This window comes from Nilaparvata lugens, chromosome 9 (genome assembly GCF_014356525.2).
Source record: "Nilaparvata lugens isolate BPH chromosome 9, ASM1435652v1, whole genome shotgun sequence".
Lineage (NCBI taxonomy): Eukaryota > Metazoa > Arthropoda > Insecta > Hemiptera > Delphacidae > Nilaparvata > Nilaparvata lugens.
This window is the reverse complement of record NC_052512.1, coordinates 10,243,494-10,259,221: the sequence shown is the minus strand read 5'-3', so window position 1 is coordinate 10,259,221 and position 15,728 is coordinate 10,243,494. Positions and strand designations below refer to the sequence as shown.

At 33.8% G+C, this 15,728-nt stretch overlaps 1 protein-coding gene across 1 annotated transcript in view; it reads left to right on the top strand.

Moving 5' to 3' along the window:
• LOC111055098 overlaps positions 1-15,728 on the top strand; it is a 49,635-nt gene that overhangs the window by 22,749 nt on the left and 11,158 nt on the right. The window contains exons 4-6 of the mRNA XM_039435475.1: positions 2,249-2,441; positions 3,635-3,717; positions 15,135-15,285. Of these exons, the coding sequence (XP_039291409.1) occupies positions 2,249-2,441; positions 3,635-3,717; positions 15,135-15,285 (427 nt within the window). The remainder of the gene's footprint in view (positions 1-2,248; positions 2,442-3,634; positions 3,718-15,134; positions 15,286-15,728) is intronic.

Here is a 15,728-nt window from a genome sequence, read left to right as displayed (position 1 = left end):
TGAAATTTGACAGGTATGTTCCTTTTTTAATTGCGCGTCGACGTACATACAAGGTTTTTGGAAATTTTGCATTTCAAGGACAAAAGGAAGAAGGAGCCTCTTTCATACGCCAATATTCCAGTAAAAATCAGACTATGGAATTATTCATCATAAATCAGCTGACAAGTGATTACACAGATATGTGGAGAAGCCAGTCTATTGCTGTATTTCCATAAGCTCTATAATTTCAATCAGGTACTTGTGGATGAGAATACTGCGTGAGGTCTACTGTTCACAGTTCTTCTAGTATAAAACGAAGAAGGAGCCTCCTTCATACGCCAATATTAGAGTAAAAATCAGACTATAGAATATTATTCATCATAAATCAGCTGACATGTGATTACACAGATGTGTGGAGAAGCTAGTCTATTGCTGTATTTCCATAAGTTCTATAGTTTCAATAGGTACTTGTGGATAAGAATACTGCGTGAGGTCCACTGTTCACAGAACTACTAGTTACAAATGCAGCTCCGGTCTTCTCAATTCGTATCTTGATCTCTGTGGCATGTGACTTGCATTGCAGCAAACGCGGGTACCCTGATAGTCATAAGCTTCCACTCGTTCTATTATATCCCGTCCAGCAGAAAGGCGATCTTGGGGAATCCCTTGCTTAGTGATGACCATTTACTTTGTCTTCTTAGCATTTAATGTGAGGCCATATTCCTCACTAGCCTCTATCAGATTGCTTAGCATTGTTTGCAGGTCTTCTATGGTTTCAGCAAGGAGTACAGTGTCATCTGCATAGCGTATGTTATTAATATGGGTACCATTGATGACAATGCCCCCATTTTTTATGCTGCTCTATATTTTAGCATAAAATAACCAAACAATATGAACAAACAATAAAATTGGCTTGTAATTTGGAACATAAGAATAAGAATGATTTTTATTCCTTTAGTGCATACAAACAATGCTATCGGATACGTCAAATTATACATTATAAATACATTATAATAAAATAACAGAATAGTAGAATGGAAGTTTCATTCAATTCAGGACACAAACAATGCTATTGGAAACCTCTATTTAAGGTTTCCTCCATATATGTCAATAAAATAATAATATCAATAGCAAAATAATCCAACGTACATAATACATAATTTAAATATAAACACATAAAAATTAAAAGTTAGAGACTACAGAGTACTATTACGTATGGTTTTCAAAAAATTATTCTCTACTGGCAGCTGGAGGAAATCAGAGAGTGAGTAGAGTGGATACTGTAAGAGAAGGTTTTCAAGTTTTTGTCGGAATACGGTACTGTTAAAGGCAAGTTACTGGCTGAGTCTGGCAGAATATTAAAAAGTTTCAAGGATACATGATTAGGACTGGTTTATACTTTTTTCAGTCTTGTGTCTCCTATTTTTGTCTTATTTTGTGTATTATGGCTGTGGATGTTAACTCTGCATCTATATGATCCTATATCCTTCTTTACTTGAAGTAGGAGTTTGAAAGCTACCATACTGTAAACTGTCATAACTTTTTCTTTTATAAATAATGGCTTGCAATGCTCCAAATACGCTGCATCTGATATGATAATTCTTATAGCCTTTTTCTGTAGTAAAAACACTCTTTGAACATCTGGGGCACAACCCCACAACACCAATCCGTACATAAAGACACTCTGAAAAAAGCGAAATAGCACATTCTTAAATAGTGTGCGGGTACACAATCCCTGAGCCTTCGAAGAAGGTATATAACCCTACTAAGATTGGAGCAGACACTTTCCATACGTGGTATCCATGTGAGTTTATAATCTAGTGTAATGCCAAAAAGCTTAGCAATTTTTGCACAATTTTTGACTGATCTGTTTCGAGCCAAGCACTAGCTTCTGGGTCTTGGTTTTATTCAAAAATAGACGGTTCGCCCTAAACCAGGCTTCTGCCTCACCCTGACATCTGGACGTCTGTTGTTCAAGAGCCCTGAGATCCACATCAGCAGTAGCTAATGATGAATCATCAGCATAGCATACCACCTTGGATCGAATGCTGAACCCAATATCATTCATCATAACAAGAAAAAGTAGAGGCCCAAGAATGGACCCCTGAGGAACGCTATAACCGACCTATACCATGGGATATCTTCTTTTGCGATCTCTCCTCTATAATAATTATAATCCAGCTTCCGATTATCTTCAATCTTAAGAAATCTTAGAAATCTTAATAATATTGTAGATACAACCCAATAGAATCGTTATGCTCATTCACAGACTGTTTTCTGAGGAGGCTATTGTGGAAGAAGGCTATTCTTACATCCAGCTGTTGGCATACTATCATATAGTGGAAGGTTTTAATAAAAAACTAAGTGGGAACGGAAATAGCAGTACCAGTAATAAAGGAGTTCCATCCGCACCAATACCGGAAACAATCACGTACATGCCAAAAGGAGAAACCAAAATAAAGGTAGTGAAAAAAAAAATGAATATCAAGTAGTTTAAACTCTGCAAGAGCCTTTTTCAGATTTATTTAAAATGAAGGTGGGATGGTGAGATAACCTATTGTGAGGTCCACGTTATAATGGCAATGGTATTGCTATCCTTGTCTATTATTCAACAAAGCGGATAGCGCTATCTCTCTCTTGCTTTGCAGTTTTGCCAGATCGGCTTTTAACAATGTAGAATTATCAATTATTCAACAAAATATTACATCTTAATTATGAAAATTCATTATGAAATTATTCAAAAATATGATTCCTTGCTCATTTGAATATTATTATTGATTATTTTAAATGAGAATGAACAGTTAATATTACATCAATAAACCTGTATCTGCCATCGTCTATAGAAGGCATTGACAATACAGAGAGGTTCGGCAACGTTGTTCTCCTATCTTTCTCCTCTACCATTATAACGTGGCCCTACTATAGGAAAGAAATGTCACGTTTTTCGGAAAAATATCGTTTCCCAGTCTTATGGATATGGAAGAGGGCTCGATTCCTGTTGTGGGCACAGTTTTTTGGGCAGCTTCATTTAACAATTTCTTCTGTTATTTAGTTCTTCAGTAAATATTTGCAGTGGCAGAAGTCCTCATAATTATAGAGTAAGAAGCCCTTATATGATAGAAGTATAATCCAATTCAAATATAATAATACTATTTGTCATTTTTCGAACAAGAAAAAATAGATGAATAGAAGTCCTTATATGGTCCTTGAATGGGAGTCATCATATTAGTTCTAGATATCAGTATCTATCTAAAATGCTTCAGTCATTCCCAGATGAAAATGGAAAGTACAGTTAATGTAAATTGTGGTTTTTGATAGAGGATGAGATTTCCAATGCGATTTGAATAATTAGCTCTTTTGTTTGACGTTTTTGGAATCTTTATGAGCGCTCAAAGATGGAAAAGTTACATCCGTCAAGCTTAAAGCCAAATTTCAAACAGTGTGAACGCTCATATATAATACATCAGAAACAAATTATCAGAATCTGATTCTAATTTTTTTATACTGGAGCCCTTTGTGGCAAAAGCTGTTGACAAAATGCGTTAGTCTGAAAGTTTCTGGTACCTTTATCTTTCTATTTTGTGATTTATAATTCTTTCAATATCCAATGAGCTTGTACATGACATAAATTGATATTTTGCCAATTCAATTCCAGGTGATAGGATCCCAATTCAGTGTGCTACACGTATATGACGATTGGGACCACGAAATGACTTCAACAGAACAAGATAAACCTAAGTATGCATTGAATAATAATTATAATGATAATGATAGTGATAATGATAATGATAATCTTGTATTGTTTTCGCTAACCTTATGAATAAATAAATAGATAATAATGAGTGATCCAATCGATACACAACTCTATTTTTTATCAAATAATATTTTAACGGAAAATGTAGTTCACTGGAGGCCATAATGTCTCTGTCGATAGCAGAGGAAAAATTTCCTATAGTGAGGTGCACAATATAATGGCGGTGGAGAAAGTTGGGAGACAACAGTGTTGCTGATTCTCTCCCTTGCCACTGCCTTCTATAGAAGATAGCTGATACAAGTTTATCTGATGCTATCCACTCTTGTTAAATATGATCAATAATATTTTATTCGTCAAGAAAAAATAGATTTCAATGCTTTAAAAAAATTTTGATAATTGGAATAAAATATTTTTCATAAATTATATTTCCATTGCAAAGCTAGAAAAGGATAGTGCTATCTGCTTTGTAGAATGATAGAAAAGGATAGAAACGCAAATTCTAGTCAAATACTGCCATTATAACGTGGATCTCACTATAGACTTTATCATTTTTAGGAACAACAACTTTATGGTCTGAAAACAATCCTAACACAGTTGACCCACTGAAGCAGAGATCAAATATTTCTATTATTGGAAAAATGAGTGTATTGCACGAAAATCACAATTATAACGTTTTTGAAGGGCACTCAAATTCAATTCTATTTTTGACAATAAATTATTATCACTGGGTTGTGAGATAATTGGATCACTCTGTATTGCATGTAGAACATTCAATTTATAAAATATCCAAAATAAGATTCGTCCAGACAATAAATGCTCGGAATAGGGTATAGAAGAGAAAGCTTGGAAGACCCCATAGTTATGTTAAGGGTAGTAAGGAGGTGAACATGTGCAGTGGGAAAGAAAATTATAGAAAAATGAAGAGAAAAGAATATTCAACACTATGATATTATGATGAAATTGGGCTATTTAAAATTAAGAATATATTTAAAAAAATCAATTATTGCACATAATAACTAACTTCTTAGATTATCAGATAAAAAATATGATTTCATCAGAAAAATATAAAGGCTACTATCCGCTTGCCATCAAGAATTCAATTTTTATGGTAATAAAATAAAATGAATCTTGAAAAAAGCAGCTACCTTTGAGATGCCCCTCAGTTTGGAATCCACTGATAGACGCGACTTTACAAATTAAAATAAAATATCAAATAATCATCTGAACTAATTAATCGGTTCACACTTGTCTTCTCTGATAATACAATTTTAACAGGATAAACTTTGTTATAAAAAACAAGCCCATCCTCTTCACTAGATCATAGGACCTTACTATGAGTCCTATCAAACGAGCTCTTCCCAGAAAAGATAATTTTAGGGTAATAATAAACTATCAGTCAATGCCAAAAATGAAAAAATGGTTGCCACTAGAATACAATAATATTTTCTCTCTATCGTTCGAGCGCACAATAATTGTTATTAAATAGAGAAAGATGCTACAGAACAAACGAATAAACAATCTTTCTGTCAATGACAAGTGAAATACTATTGTTAGTATTATATATAAATATAAATTCACATATATATATATATATATATATATATATATATATATATAATATATATATATATATATATATATATATATGTAAAACTCTTATTAAAACTCCGACTGTTATATTTGAAACTCTGAGATTCTGATCTATATGAGATAATAGTTATTTATGTATTAAGGGGCATGTCTAGGAAGGCTGTTCAAAAAGTGTAGTACTAGGTAAATTTAACAGATGAGATGGGGAGCGGAGTGAAAAAGCATGCTGGCCCACAAACATCGGTCTTCATAGCTCTACTCTCTCTCAATCGATGCGCTCTCTCACACATCAGTCTTCTCTTTCTAGAGAAAGAAGTTCATTCAGTAGCACCACTATCACAATTGACACGCGCACTCACTCTCACATCAATCTTCTCTTCCTAGAAAAGTCCATAATTATTATTATTATTATTATTATTATTATTATTATTATTATTATTATTATTATACACTGCATTGTCTACTCATTCTGCGGCTGTTCTAACATGACTGATCTGCTTTTGAGTAGCCTGGCTATAGATTGATTGTATTCTATTGCTTCAACAGTGTTATCAAAGAACACTTCATTTGACTAATTCTTCTAAATCGACATCCAAGTTCATTAATATATGAGTGCACTATCCATATAGACTATATAAAAGCGAAATGGCACTCAGTGACTGACTTACTCACTCACTCACTCACTCACTCGCAGAACTAAAAATCTACCGGACCAAAAACGTTCAAATTTGGTAGGTATGTTCAGTTGGCCCTTTAGAGGCTCACTAAGAAATCTATTGGCGATATTTTAACTCTAAGGGTGGTTTTTAAGGGTTTAAAGTTCGAATTTTAGCATGTATATTCTTCTTATTCCAATATCTTAAAATTATAATTGAAATGTCCATACCATATGTTAATATAGAACTATAATCTAGAGAGAGTAGGCCTACCTCTTCGAAACAGTTCTGTGGGTAGATGACACAAGCTGATTTGTAAACTTTTCAGGAGAGCAATTTGAAAGTTTGGCATAGCTGCAAAAATTATCTATCATATTTTTTCTTACCCATTTTACACTAATATAATCAGCTGATCATTGACTATTCGAATATAAAATATAAAGGAATAAAACATTTATTTAAATTGAGGATTGAATTTATTTAATTGAGGATTTTTGCTAGTGATGTCAGAGATATCATGTTTTGCCATCTGCCAAATGTTTCAAATCACAATGTAACAGTATAGGAAATATCTTAAAAATCGATTATTTAGAAATTTGAATATATTTTTCAACAATTAATTGATATTATTTACAAGTATTGATCAAGTTAAACAAACTTGAACTGTTTGCAAAGTTGTATGGGTTATGTAGTTCTCAATAGAGGTTATTGATTTTCAGATTTTATAATAGCCTACCAGTACACACACTTATCAAATTTTGCCATCTTTTGATAATTGGATTATAATACAAACCGGTAGAAGAGTGTTGAGATATATGTACTTATCAATATTTGTCAACGTAAGGTTTGGAAGAAAATGCTCTATCAGGCTTGAGCAAGGCCTATATCTCAGCTATTTAAAGATATACAACATATTTAGTTACTAGCAGGTAACCCGTACTTCGCAAGGGTCTTTCTTAAAACTTGACGTAATGAAATCTAGAAGAATTCAAAATAGGCCCATGTACAGTGAGTCAGTCATTCTATCAGGGCTCGAATAATTTTGAAATTTTAATTAAATAAAACTGGAAGAATATAATTTCTTTATCTAAATAACAACACCTTCATTGAAAGACCTGCATGCGTTTTCATATTGCCGATACAGCATTGATGAAACTGTAGATGTTTATTTAGCATTTGTCTCAAGAATTGTTCTAGCTGAAAATTTAATAATCCATGCCACGTGTAGGCCTAAACATTGCATCAGGAAAACGAAGTTTCAAAACTATGTTTTTCAGGTAGAAAGCAACATAGAAAGAGATGTACCTTTTTTAATTTCGACCATATGATTTGGCTCGCTTCGCTTGCCTGCATTTTTCATTTGAGCATTTTTATCATATGTTACGACGATCCAGTCGGGGGTACAGACTAAATATCTGGCTAAAGGGATATGGCGAGCGAAGCGAGCCTGACGACCAGTATTATATAGATACAGTAAGTGCTGAAGGCTGTTAATAAAATGGTTTATGCATAGACAAATAAAAATCATGATTCTTCATTCTTGAGATTTAAATTTATTATGATTATTTTGATTCTAGATAGGAATTAATTTTTCCAGTAATAATATTGTTTGGAGTACATGATCAAATATTTCAATGTATATATGTATATTATCATGGAAAATCACAAACAAAAAATGATTCCAATAATATAATAAATCAAATCAAATCAAATTGGTTTTTATTATCCATGATAACATGAAACAGCTGTTATATAGCTAAGGTGAACGTTATATTTTCGAGCTCAAAATTTAAGTGGTTTTAATCTCTATTTTGTGAATTTAACGTTTTTTTTACAAAAGTTTTACTATCAATCTATCAAAATTTAAAATTGTTTGTTTTATTCTAATCTATACTCCCAGATTGTGATTTGGTGTAGAAAATTGAAATGGACATAACCTATGTATAATATTTGCACAATTTGAAACTGAATTAGGAAATTGAAAAAGTTTTGGGCAATAGCCTGTTTTTTCTTTCCCGATCATTTTATTGTTTGTGGTAATCTAATAAATAAATAAATAAATAATTAACAGGGCACAAAAATTCAAATCATACAACAACGCTAAATATTATAATGCTACAATGATTCATAAGGATAGTTTTATTCAGAAGCAAAGTACTTGTGACTGTATTAAGGTCCGTTGTCACTGGTGCGGCTGGAACGAAGATCGTTGAACTACAGTCGTTGGACGATAATCGTAGAGCGCCTGCTGTACATTGTCTTGAATGGCGCCGTTGTCACTGACGCGACTGTCAACAGAGTCGCTGACTGCAATCGTACGGGTCTGCTGCTGGAGCAGTCATAATCGCAGTCGTTGGCCGATTTTCGAGGAGTGCACAATATTCCTGTTACAATATATGGGTTTTTATAATCATTCTAAAAAATCATTGCTTTACAAAAATTAAATAAGAATAAAAAATATATCCTACCTTAACGTAAGAGCTAACTTCTCATCTCCTGTGATTGGATATGGAATGTAGTTTGAAGACAACTTTTTAAGGTCCTCATTGATTAAACTAGACACAAACTGAAACTGAACTTTGGAAAGTCTAAAGAACTCAGAAAACATTCTCTCATCAGCTTACAAATGATTGTTTATTAATATTTTGAAGTAACCTTCTTCTGTTCTCTTTGTGAATATATTATGTGTGTTAAGTCGTGGTACACTTAACATTTCTAAAATATCTTCATCTTCTAAATCTTCAACTAACTCAGTAGCCGTTTCTTTAAACTCATCATTCAGAACTTCACTTAGCAACAGTCAAACCTCAACTGAACTAATGTTTATTAATCGCATCAGTGACAATGACCACTGCAACGATCATCGCCGAGCGATGATCGTCCACCGATAATCGTTCAACGACTATCGTTCCAGCCGCACCAGTGACAACGGACCTTTAGCACGATTCAGAACTGGGCTAATATACGGTAGCAAATTTAATATTACGAGAAGTACCTAATTCCTGATTCACCAAAACAAGTGCAGATCACCATGTACAACGGCCTGTAAACAACTGAACAATAGACAGTTGATAACTGTCTATTTTTCTATTTTATAAACAATCGAATTCATTTCTGGTCAATTATGAATTTAATAGAATCTACCGCGCAGGCGCCAGCAGGCGCCTAAACCCAAAAAATGTATGATTCAATTTTATTCAGAAGCAAAGTATTTGTGATTCTGCACGATTCAGAAAACATTCCAAAGAAGAAGAAGATCGTCAGTCGTTACAATATTGACCCTATTGGAAACCCCACCTCACTACAATGACAAAAGACGCAGTCTGCGCAATCTCCCCCCCCCCCCAACGTTACCACTCCTGGACAATGACAATGTACAGTGTCATACTGTACATTAGTTTTTGCATTTCACCTTTCTTTCAATTGAATACTTGTACCCTATTACTACTTCAAAGAAAGTAAATGTACCTAAATGAAAAAAGTGAACAGAGAATTGGCTTATCTTGGAAATCTTGCAGTATACTAAAAGTATTTTTTATTGCAGAAATTTTCGTTGAAGCATGAACTATTATTCATTCATATTATCCAATAACTTACTTTTTCTCGAGAATTTAGGAATGATTGGTTGTTTTCTAATTACAGTATAAGAAAAAAACATGTAAAACTTGATCTCTCCAAAACTAAATTTTTCCCGGGTAGTATCATGTAAAGTTCTTGGGTTGAATTTGAATTGCCATGCATGGCCCAACATGGATAATAAAGAATTCGATGAGAGAAGAATGAACCATGTCTCCAAAATAGCTGTACAAATAGAATATAGTACAGATTTCATGTGATATTGAGATGAAATGGGAATAAATAATAATATGGATGTCAAACTACTGTATAAGCATATAGAATAATAGAGCATATTATATGAATATAGTATATAACATAAAACACAATAGCGCAGACAAGAAGACGGGCAATATCTCATTGAACAAAAACAATCAATTGTTTCTACAACCGAAAACCAGTTTTCCGGCTCTCCGGTGTGAGTGTGTGTACTCGCAATCATAGCAGTTGGGACTGTGTTAGTGAGTTCGACCACACTTTTTCGAAAGGCTAGTAGGGAATTGAAGCTTTCTCGATATAGAGTTCTTTGCAGGTACTTCGTTCTAGCGTGTTTCGGACGCTATTTTCCAACCGATAATCATGAAAATGGTACCAAATTGTTCAGAAAGATTTGGACATCTGGCGCCGTACCGCCAAATTTTGATATCACTTATCAATTTTTTCCTATTGAGCGTCAAACTTTGCCAAATTTTTTCCAAGTTCATCGAATTTTGAAAGTCATTTTATAGTTGGAAAATTGGAATTTGGCGGTACGGCGCCAAATGTCCAAATCTTTCTGAACAATTTGGTACCATTTTCATGATTATCGGTTGGAAAATAGCGTCCGAAACACGCTAGAACGAAGTGCCTGTTTCAGCCCTTTTTCCGAATTATAACATTGCTCTTAAGAGCGTTAAACGCGATGCATAGCAGAGTGTGGTAATCTTGACGAGAGTGATAAAGAAGCTTTCCACTCGAATTAAATACAAAAAAATTCCTGCAGTATTTGATTCCAATACAATAAACATTTTTTTATCTGATAATTTTTCCAATTATTTTGATGAATCAATGTAATAATAATTGAATGATACTATTTAATTATTCTATCTAATCATAATAATTTATTATTAGAATATGATAGAACAATTAGTATCATCTGCAAAAAAAGTTTGGTATAAACGTGATTTTAACCTGGGTTCTTCAGTATGAGAGTCAACGCTCCAGCTGGCTTTGCCACCATGACTGATGGAAATTGGGTGAAAAAGTAGGGACATGAACTTATTGGAATTGCATTTTTCTAAAATGTAGCCTACTGCACATGCGCTGCAGTTAGTAAAGTAAACAGCTGGCGAGCATAAAGAATATTGTCTCTAGCTACTCACAGCTCACAGAACAACAACTACTCTATTATGATGAGTTTTCAGTTCTTATAGGATAACTTTAGTCCAGGCAATGAATACTCAAAAAAGGGTATAGAGGGAAATGTTTGTAAGACAATTTTTGACCCCACAATTCTGTTAAGGGTAGTAAGGAGGTAAACATATCAAAAGTCCCCACCCCTACCCACTGTGCTAAGGGGATGGGGGTGGTTCAAAGGCACAGTTCTGTTAAGGATAGTAAGGAGGTAAACATATCAAAAATCCCCACCCCTAGCCACTGTGCTAAGGGGGTAGGGTGGTTTGAAGGTACCATTTTTTGGTTTCTCGCATAAAACTCAAAAACTATGTATCCCAACGACTTGACTGTCATATAACAAATTGAAGCTTACATAATTTCCTACCATATCCATACTAAAGAGGGAGAGAAATTACTTTTAACATGGCTCTTTCTTGAAGACGGAGAGGTCCGATGCTCTATCCTCCACTAATCACTCCCACTACCTAGCAGCATTCTCCTTCTTTTGTGACTGTGTGAGAGAGTTTTTCAACGCGACGCACCAACACTCCCCTTCCAGCTATTGCTGGCAATGTTTCAAGTCATATACTGGTTAGCAGGTATAATATTGTTTTCATCACAAGAGCATGGAGCAAAATGACACGGTGCATCCAATTGTGCACAGGATGTCTGTCTGTGTCTACGCTACAAACTGTGGAGGGAGAAATGAGTTTCTCCTCTTCATGTTAAAAGTAATATATCTCAGACTTTAGTTCTATATCTCCTCTAGTTTTTGAGATATCTGCTCTTGAAGGCGTGAAATTTTTGAAAAAACTTGAGCATTGAATTCTCTTCAATAATTGAAGGTGAAATTTTCATTGCTGCAACAAGTGCCACCTCAGCAGTTCCTTCCAAACCTTCAACAGAGGGGATGAAGATGCGCATTTTTGCTATGTTCACCTACTAACTAGTCCAAATCAAGCTGCAAAGTCAAAAATTGTGTCACAGACACCCCCTTCAAATGTCATTGTCAAACGATCAATTGTTGCAGCTATGAAAATTTCACCCCCTACATTGAAGCTGCTATAACAATGGAAGGAAGACTTGGAATAGAGAAATAATACATCATTTCAAAGAGAATTAAATGCTCTACAAACCCACGATAAGCATCAGTTTTTATTATGCATTGTTGGAGAGTTATAAGCCCTGAAAGAGCCAAACATTGGATAAAAACCTGTTATTTTAACAATTACACACCTCTAAGAGCAAATGTCTCGGGTACTGTTGGGAATATCACAAAAAAAAATATCACAGATCAAGAAGTGTAGAGAACTTAATATCAAGCTGCATTTTTGAATGGTTAGTTATATCGGTTGAACTCATTGTTCTCAATATATGAGCGTGGAAGCAAAACGATGAAAAACGCAACATTTGAATCACCTTCATCCCCTTAGCACATGAGTTAGGAATGGGGACTTTTGATATGTTCACCTCCTTACTATGTGAAACGGTATATTGCCATCCATGTTGGGTGACATTCTTTCATGAAATAGTATATTGGATATATACTAGTGCAGCTGTTAAGATCCCTAGCTTGCAAATAAATTTGCAAAAAGTTAAGGCCGTCCGGCTCGCAAATATACTGGGTTCAGACCACAGCTCTAGCTCAGTAGTAAAATCACCATGGGTTTCAATAACTGATGATCAATAATTCTTACAGCTGCTCTCGTGAAGATATTGAAGAATACCAATAAGGAAGTCAAAAGGATAGTTAGTGACTGATTATCAGTAACCATATACGACGGATATTGATGGATGGTGACTTACAGGAAAAGATTGCATCTTTTGCAGACGATACAGTTATATTTTATTCGGCCAAAACAAATCAAGAACTTAAAAATAAATTAGAAATGGAACTTAAGCACCTTAGGTGGTGGTTTTGCGAAAATAAATTAACTATCAACACAGACAAATGTAATATAATACAATTTAATCTTCAAAACACAGATCAGGAGTTAACTAGTATTTACTTCCATAAATTAGATTGTGCGCAACAGGTGAATAATATATTGTGTAACTGTGAAACTATAAGACAAGCACGTACAGTTAAGTATCTGGGCCTCATATTGGATAGTAGGCTCACTTGGTCAGATCATGTACAGAAGATAAAAAATGAGTTATTTGTATAAATAAGGAAGTTCTATTACCTCAGACAGTTATGTCCAAAAGAAGTATTGTTACAATTACACCATGCAATTATTGGTTCTAGAATAAATTATGGAATAATATGCTATGGGAGTGCATACAATGTTCATATTAAACCTGTGATTACGGGTCAGAAACATATATTAAAAATAATTTGTAATAAACCTAAACAATATAGTTCAATGATGCTCTTCAGAGAACTATCAATATTATCAGTGAGACATTCTTTTCTATTCAAAGCATTGCTGGATTTGGCTGAAAATAGTTTCGATATTCAACAGATGAGAGAAAGAATAAACCTCAGGAATTCACAGGACATTAACCTCCCAAAACCAAGATTAGAACATTCCAGACGACACTTCAATACATAGCTATAAAAATATTCAATTCACTTTCAGTAACAACAAGGAAAATAACGTCACGTCAGTTATTTAGAAAAGAAATCAAGAAATTCATTTTACAACTAGACAACCCGAATGATTTTTTGATGCTTGATGCTTTCAAATATCAATTGAAAAGAGACCCTATCTCCATGTGCTGCCGTATAGCTCGAGATCACAAGCCAGAGAGAAGAAGTTCTCAGAAAATTCTCACCTCTTCCTCTAACAATTTGTAAGCCTTCCTCTGATTGGCTTTATAGTTTCAGTAATACGTGATGTAATTGGTTACTTAAGATTCAGGGTTTCTCCAACTTTGTTATACAAAGATAAATAAAAATTTTCCCATAAAAAACTCATGTAATAGCCTGTTAGCATTCCAATAAATAAATCTCAATATATGATACTACAATGTGGTATACATTCAATTTTTTATGTGAGCTTTGTATACTCTTGGTTTTTCATACTTGTTTAGATTTCAACAAATATTCAAATAACATAATAATCATTGTTTTCTCCTTACATGAACCTTCTTTAACATCTAGAAATATATAATTTTCTGAGTAAAATATAATTTAATTCATAATAGTCGAGTAAGCAATCAGCTGATTTATTCAATATTTATTCAATAAATTGTCGATTGATCTAAAATCGATTGACGTATTAAATCAAAACAAAGGATTCTAACCTCAAATTGTACAAGCAATATTTTTTTTCATAATCTGCCAATAATAAACAAGCCGCTTTATAATTCTATTTCTGCCAATGAATTCTCATTACTGCATAATTACAATTTTGCATGGTTCTCTTATCGCTTTATAGATAATATGACTACTCTTTATCATAAATAAGATTCAATTTCATTTGAATGATACCTTGACTAGGCTATCTATTCTTTCAATTTCCCAATTTTATTAAAGATTAGTTGGATTCTTCAAAATTATTTTATGGGGTCACAACACATCGTCATAACTACCCTAAACAAAACTGTGGGGTCAAAAACTGTTTTCCCAACTCTTCCCTCTATAACCTTCCCTTGACTGGACTTCTTTAAGAGCTGTGGTAGAGAAAAATATTATTATTATAATGTCCCATACGACCAGGTGACAAACATAACAAAAAGTTTCCAGCCCTATCCCTTATGCAAAAGGGGTGAGGATGGTTCAATTTTAGATTTCTCGCATGAATATCGAAAATTCCATACAAAAAAAGTAAATTCGTATTATTTTTGGTGATGGGGAGTCCCTTGCAGGAAGGTCCCACTTTGCCTGAATATAATTATAATTCAAGCCGGCAGAACAATGAGCTGGCGTTATACTTCAGTCGGGACCGACTAAAACGTATCCATTTCCTAATAGCACATTTCCATACAAAATTTTAGCTTACATAATCTCCTACAATATTTATCCCAAAACTTTCAGTTTTCAAAATATCCGCTCTTGAAGGTTTGAAATATTTATGAAAAACAAATCTCGTTTGCAACCAATTATATGCTCTCATAACTCTTGTTCATTATTGGTTGCATCCTATTAAAAATATGAATTGATTTTTTTTTCATTGTGTTTTTTGGCTTAATTTTGTTTATTGGCTTTTGTTTCTTGTAAGCTGTCTGCAAATCAAATGGAAACATGGCTATCCGACGTACATTCCCAGAATAGTTGAATATGTCGATGACAGGCAATATGATTTCGATGCCTTCGACCTGCACAGAACTTTCAAAGTTGAAACATTCCTGGCGATCTGTCAAAGCGTGGAGGTAAATCAATCAATCAATAAACACAAGATACACAACAGAAATAAGAATAGAAAACAACACAATAAAAAATACAAATTTCTGAATTAAATTGATTAATTTTGGAATGAGAAAAATATTGATGGAGTTCGCTAAGATGAATAAGACTGTAAATAACGGAAACAGTTAAATTGCGTGCAACCTTAAATAAAGAGAACATCAAAGATAACAGTACCAAGTCTAAAATGAGATCCTCGCTGTAATGGCAGTATTAGATCAACATTGGGGTAGTTATCCTTGACTATCACTCGACAAAGCGGATAGCACTGTCCTTTTCTAGCTCTGCAACGTTTTCAGATCGTTTTTATCAATTTGGGAATATTATTGATGAACAAAATATTTTTCCTCAATCATGGAACCAATGTATTATCTGATCACTGAGAAACATATTTTCTCGACGAATCAAA